Consider the following 26,644-nt stretch of genomic DNA (forward strand, 5'->3'; position numbering starts at 1 on the left):
ATGTCTGAGAATATGCTGGTGCAAGACAAGTGTTTGTTTTTCATGTCCTCAGTGACAGAAAAACAAACTGTTGAATCCAAGCCAGTGAGAGTGATAGTGATTTCCAAAAGAGCACAACTGCAGAATGCTACCAAGTCCCCATGTGGTCCATCCACCTACATGTCTACAGTTTAGTAAGTCACTGAAGACTGGAATCTCCATAATGACCCTTGACACTTCCTCTTTATCTGTTTTTCCAATGAATGAGAAATGAACCCCTTCCAAGACCCAGCTATTTCCATTTAAAGTTTTTTCCTTGGTCCCATATATTTATATTGAGGAAATCTTCCTACAAATTATCTCCTCTTTCTTCAATGCCTATCATATCCTATGACATACTTTTTGAATTGTATTGTACTGTGTTGTATACTTTTATATGGATAATAAAAATCATTCCATAACTCAGTAGTTTACACAACCAATTCTTTGGTTATGATTCACATAACACTTCAGTGGAGACTCATCTGTGCAGTTCTGGTCTCAGACTGGATGTGAAAGCAGAGGATTTCCAAACTCAGCCTGATTTGGATACCAAATCCTTCTAGCTTTTAAAATCAGATCTGACAGCTGAACCCACTGTTCACTCCAGTAGAAAACAAACATCTACAGGTTCAGTGCCTCCTGTTGCATTGCAAAGACAGTAACTGATGGCACAGGAAATACTGACTTTCAATCTGATCAAGTTCCAAGGTTTAACCATCAGTCTGAAGGATATGGGCAAGAACTCAACAATGCCATGAGGATGCTGTTAGCCAACATCAGAACATGGAGAGTTCTACACAACAAATGACTCAGTTTCCCTCTTCTAACCCTGCAATGAACACACTGTATAATGGCAATCGTGAAAATAAGGCTAAGTGAATTAAAACACACTAATCTCCTTTCTTCCTTAGATTCAGTCCAGAACACCTTGAAAAGCACTTCTTTTAGAGACTCGGCCTTTTGCCAGCACATTGGCACTTCCCAGTACAACCAGTACACAGCTCTACTGTCTGCAAAACCAGGACAGCTCTTTGGAGTTTCCCTTATGGATATCTTTGATAAGGACATCATGCCCTTACCAATACTGGTAGGTCTCAGTTAGGTCTTTTATTGCCTTCCTGAGGAGAGGGACCTCGGAGAGGCCAAGTGTTCTCATGCAAACCAACCCTCAAGTGGAGAAATCATTAGACAGTCCCTGGCTTTGGCTGAGAAGCTTTGCTAGTGTCATTTGATTTACCTACTGCAGAGTCATTTGGCCAATACAACAGAACGACGTTTTGTCCATTCCACTTGTTTCCACAGAGACCCTTGTAGGCCTTGTTCAGATCAGTCAAAATGGACTCTGTGTGCATGAATCATCTTCACATTCTGCTATTGTCTTCCTGAACTCACAGTAGTCTCAGGTCTCCTTCAACTGAGTCTACTTAATCTAACAACTGAAAATATCTTACCTAAGCATAAAGACTCATCCTGAGGCATATATGAATCTGCTAATTCTAAAAGAGGATGTTAAATGACAGCCACAGAGTTTGGCCTGTGTTATCTCAAATCAGTGTAATGAATTGTCAGTGTGGAAATTTACTGAGTACCCATTACCTCTGCAACCCTGCACTGGATTTGGGAATGTTATCCTAGGTGTGAAGAAATTAACCATGTTAGTTACATGCTTGCTACTTCCCCAGTCCTTGCATCACAGCAATTTTAGGGGAAGCTGGAACTATCATCCTCCACACTTTACAAATGAATTTGAAAGCTTTCAGTACAGTTCGCATTTGCCCCAGGTCACACAATAGATCAGAAGCATAATAATAGGTTTCCGATCCCTTGGTCTATCAGACTCCAGCCCTTATTATCTTTCTACACTGCAGGGAGAGAACATGAAGATAGAGCAAAAGACAGTGAAAGACTCATGAAGGAAATGTAATCAGATAATAAGAAGAGAGCATTTGAGCTTTTTTTTTTTTAAAGAGGAAGAGAAATAGAGATAGTAGGAATGGAGGATACAATCACTTAAAGAGGAATCAACAAATGGGAAATGAGTATGGCAAAAAGATTTCCATACTTGGGGAAGAGCATCTATGTAAGGGAATAAGGAAACAAGACTGGTAAATTAGGAGACAGGCGAGGATTCCACAAAGGCCTTGAAACACGGAAGTTTGATTTAAAAGGGTAAATTCAATGAAAAAAATCTGATTAAAATAAGTGATTACAATGTTTCAGTGTATGACTCTAAGGTGGATTTTGGGTAGAAACTATAGGGAGACATTGACTAAAGAATCTAAATTGACTTTACTCCTTCCAGCTCTAAAACCATATACCATCACATAGCCTAGCTCTTTCAAAAAGGTAGCAAGCTTTTACTCTGGGCTTGGGATATGAAATGCCATATACTCTTCTTTTTTTCTTACAGGATATGCTTTCCTTTATCAATGAGAAAGGACCACTCACGGAAGGCATATTCAGAAAACCAGGTAGTATAAAGTCATGTGGAATCCTAAAGAAGAAACTAAATTCTGGAGACAGAGTGAGGCATTACAGCAAATCTGTTCTTGTGGTAGCATTTGTTTTAAAGGTGGGGAAAGTTCTAGCTTTATCCACACATGAGTAAGTCAAGCTGTGATTGGTGTCTTTCATTATGATTGCCCAAGGAGCGACATGGGCAAAACTGATTAAGAACTTCTCAAACTGGAAAACACTTCATGAATTCAAAATTTAAGGAATCTACTGTAGGAGTTAAAAGCCCCATACATGAGAAATACTTTCTGTTTTCAACACACACCACCCCCCTGAAGACTCCATGCAAAATACTAATACTAATATGACTACTAGTAATAATAAGAAATTTCAAAATATACACTGACACCTACATAATGTTTACCAAAGCAAACATCTGCTTTTGATGACTTCCTCACCACACTCCTAATGAAGGCAGTTTCCAAAAGAAAACTCATATGAAACATTTGAAGATAGGTATAGAAGTTCACAATAGTAAGCACATGTTTACTTTATGAGGAATCTAAAAAAGGCTCAGTGAGGCAACCAATCATTCTTAACCATCATTGTCTCATTGTCTCCTGTTTCTTAGTGCCTTTTATAAGTCATGGAGGAAGGATTTTGCCATTTGTGTCTCCTTTCACCACATCCTAGGCATCCTTTAGTTAATATTTGAGATGTCTATCCTGCCATCCAAGGTTATAACGACATGGTAACCACCTCTAGCTACATGCCTCTTTTGATAAATCTAACTTTTGGAGTAGGTGCAACAGACAAAAGTACTTTGGTATTCTGAAAATTCAGTAGATCGACTCAAGAAATGGATTACTTTGGAAATTATACAGCTACATAACAGATATCCCATTCTATTGCTAAAATGGTAATGGAGAAAGATGTGAGAACTAGAATAGAGAATTTAATCCATCTAAATTGGCACTTGCTAACAGCTCTCAACAAAACTATGTTAAGGCAGTAATGATGACACTCTTAGAACCAAGGTCATATGTGGTCCTTCCTTGTCACATTTGGTCTTTCCTTGTCCCCCATTACTGTTTAACTATATGAAAGATACCAATAGTCTCTGACCACTACTACACTGGGCTAGAGTAAAACATGCCAGTAAATATATATATAGGCATCAAGACACAGGAAAAGAATGATCATCCATTAGGTACTTGAATACCATGATAAGTGTTTCCCTCTTGAAGGTGCACACATACAATGATGTTTCTAGCAAGACTTAGTAGGGTCTTTTCTATTTCCGTGTTATAGGCACAGACTAGGAAGATGGTGACCACGTGTGCATAGAGTTCTTAGACATTTCTGAAGCTTTCCCTACCTAAAGTTGACTAATCTTTGTGGAGAATCAGACTCTGCAACCTTGGCCTGAATAGTATCATGTCAAACTCTCTGGAGAATTGGTCTACACTAGAAATGAATACATCCTCAGGACCATCATAAGTTTGCCATTAGACTCTACTTTTGTATAGTTCAGGAAAGGAAGAATGATGCAATTATGAGAGTAGCTTTTGTAGTAGTTTGCATAAAAGCACACAAAAGAGTAAGTGCCATATGATGGAAGGGAGCTTTGTCTTCCTTTCCACTGAAGGCTATGCTCTGCTTTGATGCTTTCATTTTTGTTAGAGAATATCCACAACCTGCTTTTGCATGTACAAGTCAATGGAGAGTCAAGCTGACCCCTATGTGGGTCACAGTTTGGGTATCTATGAAGGAAGTAGGAACTCAACTGAAGTTTTCAACTAAGTGTTTTCTCTGTGATATTTCCAATATATATTTTGTATTATATATGCATATATATGTGTGTGTGTGTTTCTGTGTATATTTGTGTGTATTTTTTTTTATCCACATAAGGATTTTCTTGAAAATATCGAAGGAAGTTTACTTTCATCGGACCTCTATGAAAAATGGCTTGGTGTTCTTGACGAAGTGACTCAGAAGGAAAAAATAAATGCTGCCCAGAGGTAATGATGCAATAATTACTCTACTCTGGTCATGGCTCAGAAATACAGCCAATATACCATTACAAAATATTGGTTTCCTTCTTGCCACTTTGACCACTAAAATAACATTCAATGCCAAATGGTTTCTTTTTTTTTAATAATAAATTTATTTTTTATTGGTGTTCAATTTACCAACATACAGAGTAACACCCAGTGCTCATTCCGTCAAGTGCCCCGCTCAGTGCCCATCACCTATTCACCCCTAGCCCCTGCCCTCCTCCCCTTCCATCACCCCTAGTTCATTTCCCAGAGTTAGGAGTCTTTATGTTCTGTCTCCCTTTCTGATATTTCCCACACATTTCTTCTCCCTTCCCTTATATTCCCTTTCACTATTATTTATATTCCCCAAATGAATGAGAACATACAATGCCAAATGATTTCAATTCTTCTCACCCACGGAGGCCAGTTTCAGAATACAGGCATGCCTTATGGCTATTATTGCTCTTCTCCTGACCTTATTAAGTAGACTCCTTAGTCATTGTACAACTTCTGAATATATGAAACTGGTAGACAAGTCAGTGGCCTAAGAGAGATGCCAGAGCATCAACAGCACTGGTATAATCTTAAGTTTGTCAAACATATAACCATAGAGAGTTAGCTCAGAAATTGAATTCGGTAAAACATATTTGTATACATTCATGCCTGGAACTCTGCTACAGCAGGTTGTATACTATATCTAGTAAGATGTTCTCTGCTCTCCATCTCTATACTTCCAGCTGCTAAGTGCAATGACTTGCCTTATTCAAAAGTGCATCTTTCTGACTTTAGGCTTCTAACACAGCTGCCAAAAGCGAATGTTGTTCTCTTGCGATACCTTTTCGGTGTGTTATACAACATTGAGCAACAATCCTCATCCAATCAGATGACAGCTTATGATTTATCAGTGTGTATAGCCCCAAGCATTCTTTGTCCACCTAATACCTGCAGCTTGGAATTGGAAGACAACTTCATTAAAAAGGTAGAGAGATCTCTCATATGTGTCCCCTGGGGTTTAGAATCCATGCTTTGAGTCTGAAATGTGTAGTAGTAATTACGAAGGATCAGTTCTGAAAAGTGCACATCTTCATAGGCTTTCTTGGAATGGCAGAGTTTGCTATCCTTCTCTGGTGGAATATGGGAAGGGGTGTTGTTAAATTGCGAAATATAGAGCAGTTGAGTCGCTTCTTTCCCATCCAGGAGATTCAATACTAGACTGACTAAACAAAAGAAAGAGAGGAGTGGCATAATATGATAGAAAAGACCTGGGCTCCGGAGTTTGACAAGCCGAGGTTCAACTCTCAGCCTGATCCTTGAAGGGGGAGCTTGTAACTTTGGGCAAAGCCATGGCTTCCTCATGACACAATGGTAACAAGACCCAGCTCCTGTGGTCATTACTGGCACATCCTAGGTGATTCAGTCACTATGAGCGCCCATGGCTCCAAACACATTGGCCGTGCTCTGCAAGTTGTGGCTCATTTAGAATAATACTTGGCTACTCTTTTGCCTCTGCTACATCAGACAGAAACTAGTGAGATATTGCAGAACATCCTAATGAAGCCACAGATTCCTAATAAGATGACAGCTTTTCCCCAAGCTCATGCCTAGAGCCAGCATTAGGCAAAGCAAGACATGAGAAGGGACTGCGGTTAGACAGACCGACATGTTTTCTCTCCAGACCTGTGATTTTTACTCAAAAACAAAACAAAACATCAAAAAAATCCACAGGAATATCCTCTTTCCAAAAAACATTCTTCCCTCTTTAAGAAATGGATTTCATAGGATTTTGTCTATGCTTTACACATTTTAATCAGATATTATCCTAAGTTACAACCCAATATTTTCTGGAAGTAAAATTTTACACAATAAGTAAAGTTAAGAAGGTAGGTTGCTTTGAAAACTATTCTAGTTTTAAAGATGTAACCATTGGTATCACAATGTTAGGTATGAAATTAGGCGACAAATTAGGACTTTAGCCCACTGACTAGTAGAATTTTAAAATCTGTACCCAAAGTGCAACGGAAAGTATCACACTAAGTTATTTTATTAGAGAACATGGGTTTCTATATATTATTATCAACTCTGAATTGTTCATAGAAGTCTTTCACATTTTTGGTTAGATCCAAGGTCTATAAACAAAATGTGACTTATAACTCTTCCATATAAAAAAGAGCACCCCATTGTGTTCTTTTTGCATTACAGGCTACTCTTATACAGTTTTTGATTGAAAATTGCCTCGGGATATTTGGAGAAGACATCACTTCTCTCTTGGGAGAGAATTCAAAGAGTTGTCATAACAATGAGAAGGCTGCAGGTACTGTGAATAGTTTAATAGGCTTTAGGGAGACACAGACAGCAAGGTTGCCAGGGGTCATGGCAGATACTTAGCCCTGTTCTGGAGCCCAGAGCATCCCCAGGGCAATGATTCCCAGCTGCTCCTTCTTCTGAAGGCTGGCTAGCAGGTCAGGGAGGCTTCACACTGTTGGAGACCCAAGATAGCATAGAAACTTCAAGACGTTTCTGGCAGTATTAGGAAATAGCATGGTATGATACAGTGTTTGGGGATTTTTTTTAACACAATTTTAAATGGATCCCACATCTATATTATATATGTTGTTAAGCATATAATGCATAATTATTAATTTCTACTTATAATATATAAATGTGCTCTGGTTGAAACCAGAGCAGGGGGGTTTTATTCCTGCTCCATCCTCTTTTTGATCAATGGCTCTTGAGGCACCACAGGATTCCGGTGCTCTTTAAAATGAGTTGAAAAGAACCAGCGTCATTGAGAGAAAAGGACTTGACTTGATGTCAAACCTAGGTATTTGTGTATTGGTGCTGGCTCTCAATTGGTCCCCATGTCTTCAATAAGGTAGCTTCTCCTCCTTTCATATGGTGGAGGAAGAGTTCCCAGAAGCAAGAGGGACTTTTCAAGAGTTAATGTGGGAGAGGACTGTGCAAAGGACCACGCCAAAGGTGGTGGTTTACAAGATGAGGAGGCATTATTTCTTAAGACCACACATCATAAAACTCACAGCAACACCATTACACACATATCCTTTCCTTCACTGGCTTTTCCTCCTCAGTTCTGTACACCAGCATTTCCTAAGGGGTATTCCAAGTAGGGTAGGAAGAATCTTTGAAATACTAACTCATTTTTTTTTACCTGAGATATTCCTTCCCTCATCCTTCTTCCTGTCTTAAGCTGCCTTAAGAGACAACTCACCTCCTCAGGGAATAGAAGCAAGAGGAGAATATGAGGAAAAGGGTGCTCTTTGATGCTTATGAGTCTTAAAGACTTAGCTTTCTAGGAAACAGAAATGATTCATGGCATAGAGTAGAAGATTTAGGTGGCAATCCCAAGGGGAAAAAGCCCAAAACCACTAGGTAGGTACATGGGATATCTGCACCATTTCCTGCATGGAAACCAAATGGAAGCAGAAATTCCTCACAGAACAGTGAGCTGACATGTCTAAGAACAATGGGACCCTCTATGTCCATGCAGAGTTTCTTATACCTCAACATGGAACATGTATCTCCTTCAGTCCCAGAAGAGTATGGAAGAAAAAGAAAGTCACTGGGTGTGAAAGACATGCCTCAGCAATAGGAGTACAGGCCAATTTCCCAGGACCAGAGAGCAGTCTGGACCCCGCAGCGGCTATTTATATACATCAATGACACAGAGCAATCAGATAAGTGGCACTTCACCATTTTACAACCTGTCTGGTACCAGAACACTCCAGAACAGACACACTCATGGGGGCAATTAAGAAAACCTAAATCTCTACCAGTCTTGGAACAGAGAATCAAACTGGACAACAAGTGAGCTATTTAGAACTACAGAACTGTACATTTCTGACTTATGCCAGTGTATAGACGGAGATTGCTATCAGTGCATATAGAATATATGATCCATGCATTGTTTTCCCTTTCCCAGAAAGGGTTCTCTCGTCAAATAGGCTTGGGAAATTCATATTTTCCTTTTGGAAGTCAAATGCACCAGTTTTTCCCAGATTTATTTGACATTATTCGACCCTTTTGAAGCGACCCCATTCATTAATGATCCTGGAAATATTTATTGCCTTGTGCCGAGTAGTATCTTATATATTTAGTTTAACTTGGTGTAGGCAGCATCATTTATGTTACAGTTGAGCAAACCAAAGCTTTAAAATGCTGAGTTTCGGGATCCCTGGGTGGCGCAGCGGTTTGGCGCCTGCCTTTGGCCCAGGGCGCGATCCTGGAGACCCGGGATCGAATCCCACATCGGGCTCCCGGTGCATGGAGCCTGCTTCTCCCTCTGCCTGTGTCTCTGCCTCTGTCTCTCTCTCTGTAACTATCATAAATAAATAAAAATTAAAAAAAAATAAATAAAATAAAATGCTGAGCTTCCTAAGTGGCAGAACCAGGATGCTTCTGGTGCAGTGCTGGCCCCACACGAGTGGAGGTGCTGATGCACGTACTATATCCCAAAAAAGCCAAATTGCCCAGTGTTTAAGGTTATTTGGTGAAATGTTCCTCATCTTTTTATCCTTCGACAGCTTGTCTCATCTGTTGACTCTTAAAGCAATCGGTTATTTAAGAAATGTTAAGATATCTTCAAAGGGAAACATTCACAGCTGAGCAGTAGAAATTTGAACTCAGCTTCTCGCTGCTGATCTCCTTTTCTTTGGAAAGTTCTTCCTTCAATAGGGAATGTTGAGTAATTAAAAATCATCTCTGGAAACTGGTGGTCTATCAATGCACTCCTAACCTCTTATTGTTTTGCATTTTCTATGTTTTCTTTCAAGCCTTGTACTTGTATGTAGGTGTATATACACATGTATGTTTGAGTGTGTGTGTGAGGAAGTGTGTTTCCACACTTCATTGTGGTTTAGGCTCTTTACAGTAAATGTTAAACATATTTAACCAAAAACATCATCTCTGGGTGGGTTGGTGGGGTTGACAAGAGAACACAGACACCACATAGCCAGCATGTAATGACTACTTCCCAAGGACCCTGACTGCAGCAAGTCATCCTTGAAGATGGCCCAGAGCAGTGGAACCAGAGAAGTAGGGGTCAGGCAGATTGTGTCCTGATAGGCAATTCCTTTGGATGGTAGAAACTTGAGCACTCAGAAACCCAAGGAGAGAATCTGAGGCTGAGGGGAGCCTGGTTGTGAAAGCACAGGATTAACAACCTAGCTTGATTTGCATACCAAAAACTTATAGCTCTTAAAATCAGAAAAAAATAAAAAAATAAAATCAGATCTGATACCTGAACCCACTGATCACACCAGTAGAAAACAAACACCTACAGTTTCAGTGCCTCCAGATCAGTGTAATGGCAGTAACTGATGGCAGAGGAAATAATCACTTTGAGTCTGATCAAGTCCCTAGGTTTAACCGTCAGTCTGAAAGTTATTGGCAAGAACTCATCAATGCCATGAGGATGCTGTTAGCCAACATCAGAACATGGAGAGTTCTACACAACAAATGACTCAGTTTCCCTCTTCTAGCCTCTACAATGAACATGCTGTATAATGGCAATGGTGAAAATAAGTCTACGTGAATTAAAACACACTAATCCCCCTTCTTCCTTAGATTCTGTCCAGAACACCAAGGAAAGCAGTGCTTTCACAAACTCGTCCTTTGGCCACTGTGCTGGCACTTGGCAGAACAACCAGTGCACAGCTGCACCGTCTGAAAAATCAGGACAGCTCTTTGGAGTTTCCCTCACGGATATATTTCATAAGGACAACTTCCCGTTCCCAATACTGGTAGGTCTCAGTTTGGTCTTTTATTGCCTTCCTGAGGAGAGGGACCTCGGAGAGGCCAAGTGTCCTCATGCAAACCTACCCCAAATGGAGAAATCATTAGACAGCACCTGGCTTTGGGTGAGAAACTTGGTAGTGTCATTTGATTTACCTACTGCAGAGTCATGAGGCCAATACACTGAACGACGTTTTGTCCATTCCACTTGTTTCCACAGAGACCCATGTAGGCCTGTTCAGATCAGTCAAAATGGACTCTGTGTGCATGAATCATCTTCACATTCTGCTGTTGTCTTCCTAAACTCACAGTAGTCTCAGGTCTCTTTCAACTGAGTCTACTTAATCTAACAACTGAAAACATCTTACCTAAGCATAAAGACTCATCTGGAGGCATATATGAATCTGCTAATTCTAAAAGAGGATGTTAAATGACAGCCAGAGTTTGGCCTGTGTTATCTCCAATCGGTGTACTGAATTGTCAGTATGGAAATTTGCAGAGTACCCAGGACCTCTGCAATGCTGCACTAGATTTGGGAATGTTATCCTAGTGGTGAAGAAATTAACCACGTTAGTTACATGCTAGCTGCTACCCCAGTCCTTGCATCACAGCAATTTTAGGGGGTAGCTAGAACTATCATCTTCCACACATTATAAATGGATTAGAAAATTTTCAGTACAGTTCGCATGTGCCCCAGGTAACACAGTAGATCAGAAGCATAGTAGGTTTCTGAACCTTAGGTCCATCTGACTCCAGCGCTTATATCTTTCTACACTGTAGGGAGAGGACATGAAGATAGAGCAAAGGACGTTGAAAGACTCATGAAGGGAATGTAATCAGAGAATAAGAGAGTATTTGAGCTTTTCTTTTAAAGAGGAAGGGAAATAGAGATAGTAGGAATGGAGGATACAATCACTTAAAGAGGAATCAACAAATGGGAAATGGGTATAGAAAAAGATTTCCATATATGGGGAAGAGCATCTATGGAAGGGAATAATGAGAAAAGACTGATAAAGTAGGAGACAGGTGAGGATTCCACAAGGCCTTGAAACACGGAAGTTTGATTTAAAAAGGGTAAAGTCAATGAAAAAAATCTGATTTAAATAAGTGATTACAAAGTTTCAAAAAAAAAAAAAAAACAAAAACAAAGTTTCAGTGTATGTAAGGTGTATTTTGGGTAAAACTATAGAGAGACATTGACTAAAGAATCTAAACTGACTTTACTTCTTGGAGCTCTAAAACTGTATACCATCCGATAGCCTAGCTCTTTCAAAAAGGAAGCAAGCTTTTGCTCTGGGCTTGGGATATGAAATGCCATATACTCTTCTTTTTTTCCTACATTATGTGCTTTCCTTATCAAATCAAAAATGACCACTCATGGAAGGCATCTTCAGAAAATCAGCCAGTATAAAATCATGCAGAATCCTAAAAAAGAAACTAAATTCTGGGGACAGAGTGAACTTGGACAGTGAATCTGTTCTTCTGGTAGCATCTGTTTTAAAGGTGGGGAAAGTTCTAGCTTTATCCACACATGAGTTACTCAAGCTGTGATGGTGTCTTTCATTATGATTGCCCAAGAAAAAACATAGGCATAACTGATTAAGAACTTGTCAAACTGGAAAACACTTCATGAAATCAAAATTTAAGGAAGCTACTGTAGAAGGTAAAAGCTCCTTACATTAGAAATACTTTCTGTTTTCACCAAACACCTCCCACCTGAGGACTCCATGCAAAAGACTAATACTAATGTGACTACTATAATAATAAGAAATTTCAAAATACACATTAACACATACATAATGTTTACCAAAGAAAACATCCTGTCTCTGATGACTTCCTCACGATGCTCCTAATGAAGGCAGTTTCCAAAAGAAAAATCACATGAAAAATTTGAGAATAGATCTAGAAGTTTACAATAGTAAGCAAATGTTTACTTTATGAGGAATATAAAAAGGCTCAGTGAGGCGACCAATCATTGTTAACCATCATTGTCTCCTGTTTCTTGATGCCTTTTACTTTATAAGTCATGGAGGAAGGATTTTGCCATTTGTGTCTCCTTTCACCAGATCCTAGGTATCCTTTTGTTAATATTTGTGATGTCTAGCCCACCATCCAAGGTTGTAACGACACAGTAACCAGCTCTAGCTACATGCCTCTTTTGATAAATCTAACTTTAGGAGTAGGTGCAACGGACAAATGTAGTTTGGAATTCTGAAAATTCAGTAGATCGACTCAAGAACTAGATTAATTTGGAAATTATACAGCTACATCACAGATATCCCATTCTATTGCTAAAATGGTAATGGAGAAAGAACTGAAAACTAGAACAAAGAATTTAATCCATCTACCTTGGCACTTGCTAACAGCTCTGAACAAAACTATATTAAGGCAGTTATTATGGCACTCTTAGAACCAAGGTCATATTTGGTCCTTTCTTGTCGCAAGTGGTCTTTCCTTGCCCCCCATTACTGTTCAACTATACGATAAATAGCAATAGTCCCTGACCACTACTACACTGGGCTAGAGTAAAACACACCAGTAAATATATATATAGGCATCAAGACACAGGGGAAAGAATGATGATACGTTAGGTACTCGAATAGCATGATAAGTGTTGCCCTCTTGAAGGTGCACACCTGCAATTGATGTTTCTAGCAAGGTTTAGTAGGGTCTTTTCCATTTCCATGTTATAGGCACAGACTAGGAAGATGGTGACCACGTGTGCATAGAGTTCTTAGACATTTCTGAAGCTTTCCCTACCTAAAGTTGACTAATCTTTGTGGAGAATCAGACTCTGCAACCTTGGCCTGAATAGTATCATGTCAAACTCTCTGGAGAATTGGTCTACACTAGAAATGAATACATCCTCAGGACCATCATGAGTTTGCCATTAGACTCTCTACTTTTGTACAGTTAAGGAAAGGAAGAATGAAGCAATGATGAGAGTAGCTTTTGTAGTAGTTTGCAAAAAAGCACACAAAAGAGTAAGTGCCATATGATAGAAGGGAGCTTTGTCTTCCTTTCCACTGAAGCGTACGCTCTGCTTTGATGCTTTCGTTTTTGTAGGAGAAAATCCACAACCTGTTTTTGCACATGCAAGTCAATGGAGAGTATGAGGTGAACTCCGTGTGGGTCACAGTTTGGGTATCTATGAAGAAATTAGGGACTGAACTGAAGTTTTGAACTAAGTGTTTTCTCTGTGATATTTCCAATATATATCTTTTATCATATATACATATATTTGTGTGTGTGTGAGTCTCTACATCTCTGTGAGTGTGTCTGTTTGCATGTATTTATTTATTTTTCTATCCACATAAGGATTTTCTTGAAAATATCGAAGGAAGTTTACTTTCATCGGAACTCTATGAAAAATGGCTTGATGTTCTTGACGAAGTGACTGAGGAGGAGAAAATAAATGCAGCCCAGAGGTAATGATGCAATAATTACTCTACTCTGGTCATGGCTCAGAAATACAGCCAATATACTATTAGGAAAATATTGGCTTCCTTCTTGCCACTTTGACCACTAAAATAACATTCAATGCCAAATAGTTTCAATTCTTCACACCCACGGAGGCCAGTTTCAGAATACAGGCATGCCTTATGGCTATTATTGCTCTTCGTCTGACCTTATTAACGTGGACTCCTTAGCCATTGTACACCTTCTGAATATATGAAAATGGTAGACAAAAGTCAGTGGCCTAAGAGAGATGCCAGAGCATCAACAGCCCATGGTATAACCTTCAGTTTGTCAACATTCAACCGGAGTGGGTTAGCTCAGAAATTGAATTCGGTAAAACATATTTGTATACATTCATGCCTGGAACTCTGCTACAGCAGGTTGTATACTAGATCTAGTAAGATGTTCTCTGCTCTCTGTCTCTATACTTCCAGCAGCTAAGTGCAATGACTTGCCTTATTCAAAAGTACATCTTTCTGACTTTAGGCTTCTAGCTCAGCTGCCAAATGTGAATGTTGTTGTCTTGCGGTACCTTTTTGGAGTGTTATACAGCATTGAGCAAGAATCCTCACCCAACCAGATAACACCTTATGATTTATCAGTGTGTATAGCCCCAAGCATTCTTTGTCCACCTAATTCTGGCAGCTTGGAATTGGAAGAGAACTTCGTAAAAAAGGTAGGGAGAGCTCTCATATGTGTCCCCTGGGGTTTAGAATCCATGCTTTGAATCTGAAATGTGTAGTAGTAATTACGAAGGATCAGTTCTGAAAAGTGCACATCTTCATAGGCTTCCTTGGAATGGCAGAGTTTGCTATCCTTCTCTGGTGGAATATGGGAAGGGGTGTTGTTAAAGTGGGAAACACAGAGCAGTTGAGTCACTTCTTTCCCATCCAGGAGATTCAATACTAGACTGACTAAACAAAAGAGAGAGAAGAGTGATGTAATATGGTAGAAAAGACCTGGGCTCTAGAGTTTGACAAGCCAAGGTTCAAATCTCAGCCTGATCCTTGAGGGGGGGAGCTTGTAAACTTGGGCGAAGGCATGGTTTCCTCATGACACAATGGTAACAAGACCTAGCTCCTGTTGTCGTTACTGGCACATCCTAGGTGTCTCAGGCACTATGAGCACCCATGGCTCCAAACACATTGGCTTTGCTCTGCAAGTTGTGGCTCATTTAGAAAAATACTTGGCTACTCTTTTGCCTCTGCTACATCAGACAGAAACTAGTGAGATATTCCAGAACATCCTAATGAAGCCACACATGCCTAATAAGATGGCAGCTTTTCCCCAAGCTCATGCCGAGAGCCAGCATTAGGCAAAGCAAGACCTGAGAAGGGACTGCAGTTAGACAGACAGACAGACATGTTTTCTCCCCAGCCCTGTGAGTTTTTACTAAAAAAAAAAAAAAAAAAAAAAAAAGAAAAGAAAAGAAAAGAGAAAGAAAAAGAAAACATCAAAAAAAATCCACAGGAATATCCACATTCCAAAAAATATTCTTCCCTATTTAAGAAATGGATTTCATAGGATTTTGTCTATGCTTTATACATTTTAATCAGATATTATCCTAAGTTACAACCCAATATTTTCTGGAAGCAAAAGTTTACAAAATAAGTAAACTTTAAGAAGGTAGGTTACTTTGAAAGCTATCCTAGTTTTAAAGATGTAACCACTGGTATCACAATATTAGTTATTAAATGCCACAAATTAGGACTTTAGCCCACTGACTAGTAGTATTTTAAAATCTGTACTCAAAGTACAACAGAAAGTATCATTCTTTCTTATTTTATTAGAGAACTTGGGTTTCTATATATTTTTATCAACTCTGAAGTTTTCATAGAAGTCTTTCACATTTTTGGTTAGATCCAAGGTCTATAAACAAAATGTGACTTCTAACTCTTCCATATGAAAAAGAGCACCCCATTGTGTTCTTTTTGCATTACAGGCTTCTCTTATACAGTTTTTGTATGAAAATTGCCTCGGGATATTTGGAGAAGACATCACTTCTCTCTTGGGAGAGAATTCAAAGAGTTGTCATAACAATGAGAAGGCTGCAGGTACTGTGAATAGTTTAATAGGCTTTAGGGAGACACAGACAGCAAGGTTGCCAGGGGTCATGGCAGATACTTAGCCCTGTTCTGGAGCCCAGAGCATCCCCAGGGCAATGATTCCCAGCTGCTCCTTCTCTGAAGGCTGGCTAACAGGTCAAGGGAAGTTTTACACTGTTGGAGACCCAAGAAAGCATAGAAACTTCAAGACGTTTCTGGCAGTATTAGGAGATAGCATGGTATGATACAGTGTTTGGGATTTTTTTAAACACATTTTTAAATGGATCCCACATCTATATATATGATATATGTAGTTAAACATATAATGCATAATTATTTATTTCTACTTATAATATATAAATGTGCTCTGGTTGAAACCAGAGCACGGGACTTTTATTCCTGCTCCATCCTCTTTTTGATCAGTGGCTCTTGAGGCACCACAGGATTCCAGTGCTCTTTAAAATGAGTCGAAAAAAACCAGCATCATTGAGAGAAAGGACTTGACTTGATGTCAAACTACCTCTCTAGAGTACAAACTCCAGTGCCCCATTTATCAGCTATATGACCTTTTGCCAATTACTCTAGCTCGGTATCACTTTATTCATGCCTAAAATGTGGATAAAAATAATGTCTAAATCTTAGAAATGTTGTCAAGATTCAATAAGATAAAGGATGTAAAACACATTTCTAAATGGCAATGAATAGAACTAGGATACGTTCCCCTGGACTAGTGCGAGTATTATTGGAGCCTAGCTAATCACAGCTCATTGGCAACACCCCATTTTTTGTAAAACAGAGTTTAGATTCAGAACCTGGAGACACACATCATCAATCCCTCCATACTTTTGACATGTCTTAGTTTTACGACATATACCTCATTGTGTTGAGGGAAGCTTTTGGATAATCCGTGTCATCAGGAATTAAGATGAGTCAGTGCTGGTGTAAGACAAGTGTTTGTTTTTTGTGTCATCACTGACAGAAAAACAAACTGTTGAATCCAAGCCTGTGAGAGTGATAGTGATTTCCAAAAGAGCACAACTGCAGAATGCTACCAAGTCCCCATCTGGCATGGGTCCATCCACCTACATGTCTATAGTTTAGTAAGTCACTGAAGACTGGAATCTCCATAATGACCCTTGACACTTCCTCTTTATCTCTTTTTCCAATGAATGAGAAATGAACCCCTTCCAAGACCCAGCTATTTCCATTTAAAGTTTTTTCCTTGGTCCCATATATTCATATTGAGGAAATCTTCCCACAAATTATCTCCTCTTTCTTCAATGCCTATCATATCCTATGACATGGTTTTTGAATTGTATTGTACTGTGTTGTGTTGTATACTTTTATATGGATAATAAAAATCATTCCATAACCTAGTAGGTTAGACAACCATTTCTTTGGTTATGATTCACATAACACATCAGTGGAGGTTCATCTGAGCAGTTCTGGTCTCAGCTGAGGGAACTTGTGCACTTGCAGTTAGCCTGCAGCTCATCTGGAGCTAACCTAGGTGTTTGTGTATTGGCGCTGGCTCTCAATTGGTCCCCATGTCTTCAATAACGTAGGTTCTCCTCCTTTCATATGGTGGAGGAAGAGTTCCCAGAAGCAAGAGGGACTTTTCAAGAGTTAATGTGGGAGAGGAATGTGCAAAAGACCACGCCAAAGGTGGTGGTTTACAAGATGAGGAGGCATTATTTCTTGAGATCACACATCATAAAACTCACAGCAGCACCACTACCGCACATATCCTTTTCTTCACTGGCTTCTCATTCTCAGTTCTGTACACCAGCATTTCCTAAGGGGTATTCCAAGTAGGGTAGGAAGAATCTTTGAAATACTAACTCATTTTTTTACCTCAGGTATTCCTTCCCTCATCCTTCTTCCTGTCTTAAGCTGCCTTAAGAGGCAACTAAATCACCTCCTCGGGCATAGAAGCAAGAGTAGAATATGAGGAAAAGGGATCTCCATGTTGCTTATGAGTTTATCAGAGTTAGCTTTCTAGGAAACAAAAATGATTCGTGGCATAGAGTAGAAGATTTAGGTGGCAATCTCATGGGAAAAGCCAAAACCACAGGGTAGGAGTATAGGATATCTGCACCTTTCCATGGATAGAAACCTAAAGGAAGCAATAATTCCTGACAGAATAGCAAGCTGACATGTCCAGGAAAGATGGGGCACTCTATGTCCATGCAGTTTCTTATACCTCAACATGGAACAGATCAGTTAGTAAAAGTATCTCCATCAGTCCCAGAATAGTTGGGAGAAATAGAAAGCCACTGGGTGTGAAAGACATGCCTCAGCAACAGGAGTACACACCAACTTCCCAGGATCAGACAGCAATTTGGACACTTCAGCAGCTACTGTATACACCAATGACACAGAGCAACCAGATAAGTGGCACTTCACCAATTTACAGCCTCCCCAGCACCAGAAGACTCCAGAACATAGACACACTCATGGGGGCAATTAAGAAAACCTAAATCACTACCAGTCTCGGAACAGAGAATCAAACTAGGCATCAAGTGAACTATTTAAAACTACAGAACGGTACATTTCTGACTCATGCCAGTGTATAGACAGAGATTGCTATCAGTGCATATAGAATATATGATCCATGCATTGTTTTCTCTTTCCCAGGAAGGGTTCCCTTGTTAAATAGGTCTAGGAAATTCTTACTTTCCTTTTGGAAGTCAAATGCCCCAGTTTTCTTCCACATATATTTGACATTATTCCACCCTTTTGAAGTGACCCCTTTAATTAATCATCCTGGGAACATTTATTGCCTTGTGCAGAGTAGTGACCAGGTGTTTAAGGTTATTTGGTGAAATGTTGCTCATCTGTTTATCCTTCGACACCTTGGCTCATCTGTTGACTCTTAAAGAATTCAGTTATTTAAGCAATGTTAAGGTATCTTCAAAGGGAAACATTCTTTTGAGCAGTAGAAACTTTGAACTCAGCTTCTCACTGCTGATCAACTTTTCTTTGGAAAGTTCTTGCTTCAGTAGGGAATGTTGAGTAATTAAAAATCATCTCTGGAAACTGGTGGTCAATAAATGCATTCATAACCTCAGGATACCTTGTTTTCCTTATTCTATGTTCCCTTTCAAGCCTTGTGCTTGTGTGTAGGTTTATATATACATGTATGTTTGAGTGTGTGTGTGAGGAAGTGTGTTTCCACACTTCATTGTGGTTTAGGCTCTTTTCAGTAAATGTTCAACCTATTTAACCGAAAACATCATCTCTGGGTGGGTTGGTGTGGTATCACAAGGGAACACAGCCACCACATAGCCAGCATGTAATGACTATTTCCCTTGGACCCTGACTGCAGAAAGTCATCCTTGAAGATGGCCCAGAGCAGAGCAACAGAGAAGTAGGGTCAGGCAGATTGTGTCCTGAGAGGCAGATCCTTTAGATGTTAGAACTTGAGCACTCAGAAAGTCAAAGAGGAAATCAGGCTGAGGGGAGACTGGCTGTGAAAGCAGAGGATTACCACACTCAGTTTGATTTGCATACCAAATCCTTCTAGCCTTTAAAATCAGATCTGACACCTGAACCCACTGATCACTCCAATAGAAAACAAACATCTACAGGTTCAGTGTCTCCTGTTGCATTGCAAAGACAGTAACTGATGGCACAGGAAATACTGACCTTCAATCTGATCGAGTCTCAGATCAGTCTGAAGGATATGAGGAAGAACTCTTCAACACCATAACGATGCTGTTAGCCAACATCAGAACGTGGAGAGTTGTACACAACAAATGACTCCGTTTCCCTCCTCTAGCCACTACAATGAACATGCTGTATAATGGCAATGGTGAAAATAAGGCTAAGTGAATGAAAATACACTAACCTCCCTTCTTCCTTAGATTCAGGCCAGAAGACCACTAAAAGAAGTCTTTTCAGAAGGTTAGCCTTTTGGTGCTGCGGTGGTACTTGCTGGAACAACAAGTGCACAGCTGAGCCTTCTGCAGAACCCAGAGAGCGCTTTGGAGTTCCCTCTCGCGGATATCTGTAGTAATGACAACTTGCCCTTCCCAATTCTGGTAGGTCTCAGGCTGGTCTTTTATTGCCTTCCTGAGGAGGGGGACCTCAGGGAGGCCAAGTGTTCTCATGCAAACCTACCCCAAATGGGGAAATCAATAGACAGCCCCTGGCTGTGGCTGAGAAGCTTTGGTAGTGTCATTTGATTTAGCTACTGCAGAGTCATGAGGCCAATACAGCAGGACAACTTTTTGTCCATTCCACTTTTTCCCAGAGACCCATGTAGGCCTGTTTAGATCAGTCAAAATGGACTCTGTGTGCATGAATCATCTTCACATTTTCCCATTGTCTTCTGAACTCACAGTAGTCTCCGGTCTCTTTCAACTGAGTCTACCTAATCTAACAACTGAAAACATCTTACCTAAGCCTAAAGACTCATCCTGTGCCAAGTATGAATCCATGAATCCTAACAGAATATGTTAAATGACAGTCACAGAGGCATCTTCAAAAAATCAGCCAGTATAAAATCATGCAGAATCCTAAAGCAGAAACTAAATTCTGGGGACAGAGTTAACTTGGATAGTGAATCTGTTCTTGTGGTAGCATCTGTTTTAAAGGTGGAGACTTCTAGCTTTTTCTGCACATGAGTATGTGAAGCTGTGATCGGTGTCTTTCATTATGATTGCCCACGAACTGACATAGGCATAACTGATTAAGAACTTGACACACTGGAAAACAGTTCATGAAATCAAAATTTAAGGAAGCTGCTGTAGGAGTTAAAAGCCCCTTACATTAGAAATACTTTCTGTTTTCACCACACACTGCCCACCTGAAGACACCTTGCCAAATATAATACTACTATGACTACTAGTAATAATAATAATAATTAATAACAATATAATATCAGTCCATTCATCCCTAAAATGTGGATGAAAATAATGTCTAAATCTTAGAAATGTGGGATCCCTGGGTGGCGCAGCGGTTTGGGGCCTGCCTTTGGCCCAGGGCACGATCCTGGAGACCCGGGATCAAATCCCACATTGGGCTCCCGGTGCATGGAGCCTGCTTCTCCCTCTGCCTGTGTCTCTGCGCCTCTCTCTCTCTGTGACTATCATAAATAAATAAAAATTAAAAAAAATAAATCTTAGAAATGTTCTACAGATTAAATAAAATAATATATGTAAAATACATTTCTGAAAAAGCAGTTAATGGAACTAGGAGAAGTTTCCCTGAGACTAGTGTGAGTATTATTGGAGCCTCGCTAATCGCAGCTCACTGGCAACACCCAATTTTGTTAAACGGAGTTTAGATTCAGAACCTGGAGACACATATCCTCAATCCCTCCATACTTTTGACATGTCTTCATTTTTTCTTTAGTGTAATCCATATCATTAGGAATTAAGATGAGTCTAGTGTCATGTCTGACAGTATGCTGTTATAAGACAAATGTTTGTTTTTTATTTCATCAGTGACAGAAAAACCACCTGTTGAATCCAAGCCAGTGAGAGAGAGAGAGTGATTTCCAAAAAGGCACAACTGCAGAATGCTACCAAGTCCCCATCTGGCATGGGTCCATCCACCTACATGTCTACAGTTTACTAAGTCATTGAAGACTGGAATCTCCATAATGATACTTGACACTTCCTTTTTCTTTATTCTTCCCATGAGTGAAAAATGAACCCCTTCCACGATCCAGCTATTTCCATTTAAAGGTTTTTCATTGGTCCCATATATTCATATTGAGGAAATCTTCCCACAAATTATTTCCTCTATCTTCAATGCCTACCATATCTATCATATTACATAGTTTTGTATTGTGTTGTGTTGTATGTATTTATATGAATAATAATCATTCCATAACTCAGTAAGTTTGACAACCATTTCCTTTGGTTATGATTCACATAACACTTCAGTGGAGGCTCATCTGAGCAGTTCTGGTCTCAGCTGAGGTCACCAGTGCACTTGCAGTTAGCCTCAAGCTCCTCTGGAGCTTACCTAGGTGTCTATTGTTGCTGTCTCTCAATTGGTCCCCATGTCTTCAATAAGGTAGCTTCTCCTCCTTTCATATGGTGGAGGAAGAGTTCCCAGAAGCAAGAGGGACTTTTCAAGAGTTAATGTGGGAGAGGACTGTGCAAAGGACCACGCCAAAGGTGGTGGTTTATAAGACGAGGAGGCAATATTTCTTGAGACAACACATCATAAAACTCACAGCAGCACCAGTACCACACATATCCTTTCCTTCACTGGCTTTTCATCCTCAGTTCTCCACACCAGCATTTCCTAAGGGGTATTCCAAGCATGGTAGGTAGAATCTTTGAAATACTAACTCATTTTTTTTACCTCAGGTGTTCCTTCCCTCATCCTTCTTCCTGTCTTAATCTGCTTACAAGGCAACTAAATCACCTCCTCAGGGCATAGAAGCAAGAGGAGAATATGAGGAAAATGGAGTTCTTTGTTGCTTATGAGTTTTACAGATTTAGCTTTCTAAGAAAAAAAATGATTTGTGACATAGAGTAGAAGATTTACGTGGCAATCTCATGGGAAAAGCCCAAAACCACTAGGCAGGTACATGGGATATCTGCACCATTCCTGGATGGAAACCAAAAGGAAGCAGAAATTCCTCACAGAATAGTGAGCTGACATGTCTAAGAGAGATGGGGCCCTCTACATCCACGCAGAGTTTCTTATACCTCAACATGGAACAGATCAGTTAGTAAAAGTATCTCCATCAGTCCCAGAATAGTATGGAAGAAATAGAAAGCCACTGGGTCTGAAAGACATGCCTCAGCAACAGGAGTACAGACCAATTTCCCAGGACCAGAGAATCAAACTAGACATCAAGTGAGCTATTTAGTACTACAGAACTGTACATTTCTTACACATGCCTGTGTATAGACTGAGAGTGGTATCAGTGCATATAGAATATATGATCCATGCATTGTTTTCCCTTTCCCAGAAAGGGTTCCCTTGTCAAATAGGTTTGGGAAGTTCATGCTTTCCTCTTGGAAGTCAAATGTGCCAGTTTATTCCACATTTAGTTGACATTATTTGACCCTTTCGAAGTGACCCCATTAATTAATGTTCCTTGGAATATTAATAAACATTTCTCTAAATTTATTTCTTAGGTCATAGTTTAACATTCCACTCCCTGCTTAGAAGCCATCAATGGATTTCAATAAATCTTTGGTGTTTTCCTTTTTTTGTCCAAAAAAAAAAAATCTCATCTTTAAAATCCTCCCCAATGCAGCCTGCTCTAGTAATTAGTATTGTCTTCATTCTTTCCCAGTGCAGATCCTTTAGTTTAGCTGGGTCAGACATATCCTTGGTTCCTGAACACAGCACACTCACTTTTCTACTATAATTCTCACCTCTTCTTGGACTCTGCATTGCCACACACTATGTAGGCTAGCCATTTGGGTTCTCCAATCCCAGTAATTTCACAAAGCCTTTCTGATCTCAATTTAATTTTTTCTTTATAAAATATGAGCACCTAACCCTACTAGACAGTGGCTCACATGCTGCTTTGACCATCAGGAATTATGCTGATGTGTTCATACGTTATACAGAAAATCCAAATTCCTGAGGTAAACAACTGTATCTTGTGTTAGTTTTATAGTACTTTTAAAGCCTGGCTAAATGTCTACTCAAAAAAATGTACGAATTAATATGTTCAATTTTCTAAGAGTATAGAGATTTTATAGAGACTGGTAGAAACTGCAAGTTTTAAAACATGAGGTTGAACACAGCACATGAAATTTTAGGGGGCGACAATAAGACATAGGTTTGAGTAATTGTTTTAGATATGACTTCACAGGCTGAGTCACATGTTCTTGGATAGACTATTTTTATTCATTATACAAACAACGTGATATTGGTGTGATATATTTGGGAATAATTGCATGTTTGTATGAAATTTAAATATCAACAATCCAGAATAAAAGGGGCAAAACACATAGCTGGGTAAGGCATCTGTGAGTTTTTAAACCAAGGAAGATATTGGAAAAAAAGGAAAGAAAGAAATTGACAAGAAGAGGAGATAGAAATACAAGGAGGTATAGAAAAGCTGAAACAACTAATTTGTCAATTGTGACTCATAGAAGAGATTTCTGACATAGGGAAATAGTTAATAAATGTTAGTTTTGCCCTCAGGATACTCCAGCATAATATCTCTGAGAACAGCAATTCATTTCTTAATTTTGAAGAAAAGATCCTGAGAACTCTGATAAACTGTAAAAGGATCTAACTGCATAATCTAGAATGAGTGACAGGCAATTAGGTGTTCCCCATTGGCCTTTACCATACCTGGGAGTAAGATGTGTGTAATCATTAGTTAATATGCACTTAGTGATACAGTTAAGGTTAAACATGTCTAAAAGTAAAATAAAGGTACTTAGAATGACTATCTTACTTTATTCCAGAAAGAAAGTTACTCACAGGCTACCAGTATAAGAAAACTATTTCTCAAAATTGGTGGATCAATTACCATGATGAATCTCTCTCTCTCTCTCTCTCTCCCTCTCTCTCTCTAATAACACTCAGTTTTTATTCATACGAGGAACATGTAAGAATTTGGTGAATGGAATATATACCAGTACAAGAAACCAGCTTTTTTTCAGAGAGCACTGAACAATGCCTTTTATATTTTTCTGTAATTCTTTCTATGCTAGTCGAATGGGCCAATAAATACTCTGAAGATTTATAGTGGATGGTGACTATTTTCCAGTTTTGTTTTGTTTTACTTCCCCATAGCATAACTGGTGCTACGAGCAAATTGGTTTCTTCATAGTCTTGGGCCTCAATGTCAGTATTAATTTAGTTGGCTTACTCTTTTAAAGAATGAAGTCATTCCTTTGTCAAATAAAAGAAACAAGTAGAAAAACCAAACTGCCAAAGGAAAATTGTAATTTCTTAAAGTGGATAAAGAGAAACTGCTTTATAAGAATGGGAGGTTTTCCAAAATGTAAAAGTATAAAACTAGTTGGGAAATAAATAAACAAAACAAAGCAACACCATCCTCAGGATAATAATTATCTCTGTGCAAGGAAAGACTAGGATTAGGAGAAAGGGGAAAGAAAGAAACTCCAAGCACACATACATCAATTTAAATTCTTGGAAGATTTAAAAATGCTTACACTTCACCATGTGCTTCATACTTCTGAAGAACATGTTGTAGGTAACTTGATCATATAAATATCTACCACATACCCATGCATACACAAACGCACACATTGAATTGTATATGTAAACATACAGAACACTGTTAAATGAATAAGTAAACAAACGACAGAAATTTTAAGATTTTGTATTTATTCATAAGATACCGATAGAGAGGCAGAGACACAGACAGAGGGAGGAGCAGGCTCCTCACAGGGAGCCAGATGCGGGACTCGATCCCCAGACCAGGATCACACCCTGAGCCAAAGGCAGGCAGATGCTCAATCGCTGAGTCACCCAGAGGTCCCTAAAGTACAGAAATTCTTAGCATTCAGCAATTTTATCTGTGATTCCTCTGTATTGATGATCTGGTTCACTCAGTCCAAGTGGCTGAACAGTAGTACTCCATTATATGATGATACATTTATGTGTGTACACATCTAGTCAAACTTTCTAGAGGCTTACCTAGTTTATTAGCTTTCAAAGAAATTGATTTTTTAAATCATCTCCATAAATGTTTTTCCCAGGCTTATTAATTTGTGTTTTGTTTTTATAATTCTGTTGCTTCAACTTTCTTACTCCTTTGATTTCTTCATCTAGCTTCTTGGATTAAATGCTAGCTAATTGTAGTAAATATATTTAAGACTATTCATAACTTCTAAGTATTGCTTTAGCTATACCTCACAAATTTATTTTTCATATTTTAGTTTGTTGATAAAACCATTACAGTTTATGATTTTCCTTGTGAAGTCTTTTTTAACCTAGTCATTATTTAAGCTTTTGGGTTTTTTTTTTTTTCAGATTTTCTAACCTGTAGGATTTTAATTGCTAGCTGTAATAGTTAATTTCTAATTAAACTGCACTGTAATCAGATAATATGGTTTGAATAACTATGACTCTTTGTGACTGAGAGTGTACAGTTAATTTTATAAATATTTAAAATGTTGCATGCATGCTTTAGGAGAATGTGTATTCTCTGTTGTATTCTCTTTTGAGTGCAGGGATATGGAAACTCACAATTATGTCATACGTGTTACTCAAATTCTCTATATATTCTCCAAATGTGCAGTTTCTGAGAGAGGTGTTAAATTTTGCCATTATGCTTCTGTGAGCTTTTTTTAAAATTTTTATTTATTTGTGATAATCACAGAGAGAGAGAGAGAGAGAGAGAGGCAGAGACATAGGCAGAGGGAGAAGCAGGCTCCATGCACCGGGAGCCCAATGTGGGACTCGATCCCGGGTCTCCAGGATCGCGCCCTGGGCCAAAGGCAGGCGCCAAACCACTGTGCCCCCCAGGGATCCCTCTGTGAGCTTTTCACTTTTATTTTGTAATTCTGAGTTTTCGTAGTTGCTGGCTTTTGGTGTTTTATGGTTTAAGTCTATATTATTAGGCACATACAAATTTATAATTTCTATAGCCTTTTCATGAATTATAAATTATAACTTATTTGCTTTATTCGCATTAATGCTTCAACTTCATACTCGCCTTTGACAGATATTGTTGCACTAGCTTTTTTTTTTTTTTGGTTCATATATGCTTAGTCTATTTCTTTTTTTTCTTTTTATATTTTCTGTTTTAGGTTGTGTGTGTAGATGTGTCCCCTGTAAGCAGCATATAACTGATTTTTTATATCCACACTGATAATTTCTGATATTTATTAAAGCGATTTAATCTATTACATTTATTGTCATTATAGTGTATTTCGAGTTATACTGACAAACCATATTTTGTATTTTTATTTC

The 26,644-nt window shown here is 39.0% G+C and overlaps 1 protein-coding gene across 14 annotated transcripts in view; it reads left to right on the forward strand.

Moving 5' to 3' along the window:
• LOC140611755 (uncharacterized) overlaps positions 1-26,644 on the forward strand; it is a 91,522-nt gene that overhangs the window by 58,195 nt on the left and 6,683 nt on the right. For 12 of the 14 annotated variants that reach the window (XM_072788600.1, XM_072788601.1, XM_072788592.1 and 9 more), the window contains 11 exons: positions 933-1,108; positions 2,432-2,593; positions 4,387-4,496; positions 5,304-5,493; positions 6,714-6,825; positions 10,095-10,270; positions 13,581-13,690; positions 14,208-14,397; positions 15,664-15,775; positions 19,633-19,809; positions 21,217-21,611. In XM_072788600.1, the coding sequence (XP_072644701.1) occupies positions 933-1,108; positions 2,432-2,593; positions 4,387-4,496; positions 5,304-5,493; positions 6,714-6,825; positions 10,095-10,270; positions 13,581-13,690; positions 14,208-14,397; positions 15,664-15,775; positions 19,633-19,781 (1,487 nt within the window). In that variant the 3' untranslated portion in view covers positions 19,782-19,809; positions 21,217-21,611. Of the gene's footprint in view, positions 1-932; positions 1,109-2,431; positions 2,594-4,386; positions 4,497-5,303; positions 5,494-6,713; positions 6,826-10,094; positions 10,271-13,580; positions 13,691-14,207; positions 14,398-15,663; positions 15,776-19,632; positions 19,810-21,216; positions 21,612-26,644 lie in introns of those variants that run through there. The other 2 variants (XM_072788595.1, XR_012012909.1) reach the window with 2 other exon arrangements.

Source organism: Canis lupus, chromosome 20 (genome assembly GCF_048164855.1).
Source record: "Canis lupus baileyi chromosome 20, mCanLup2.hap1, whole genome shotgun sequence".
Classification (NCBI taxonomy): Eukaryota; Metazoa; Chordata; class Mammalia; order Carnivora; family Canidae; genus Canis; species Canis lupus.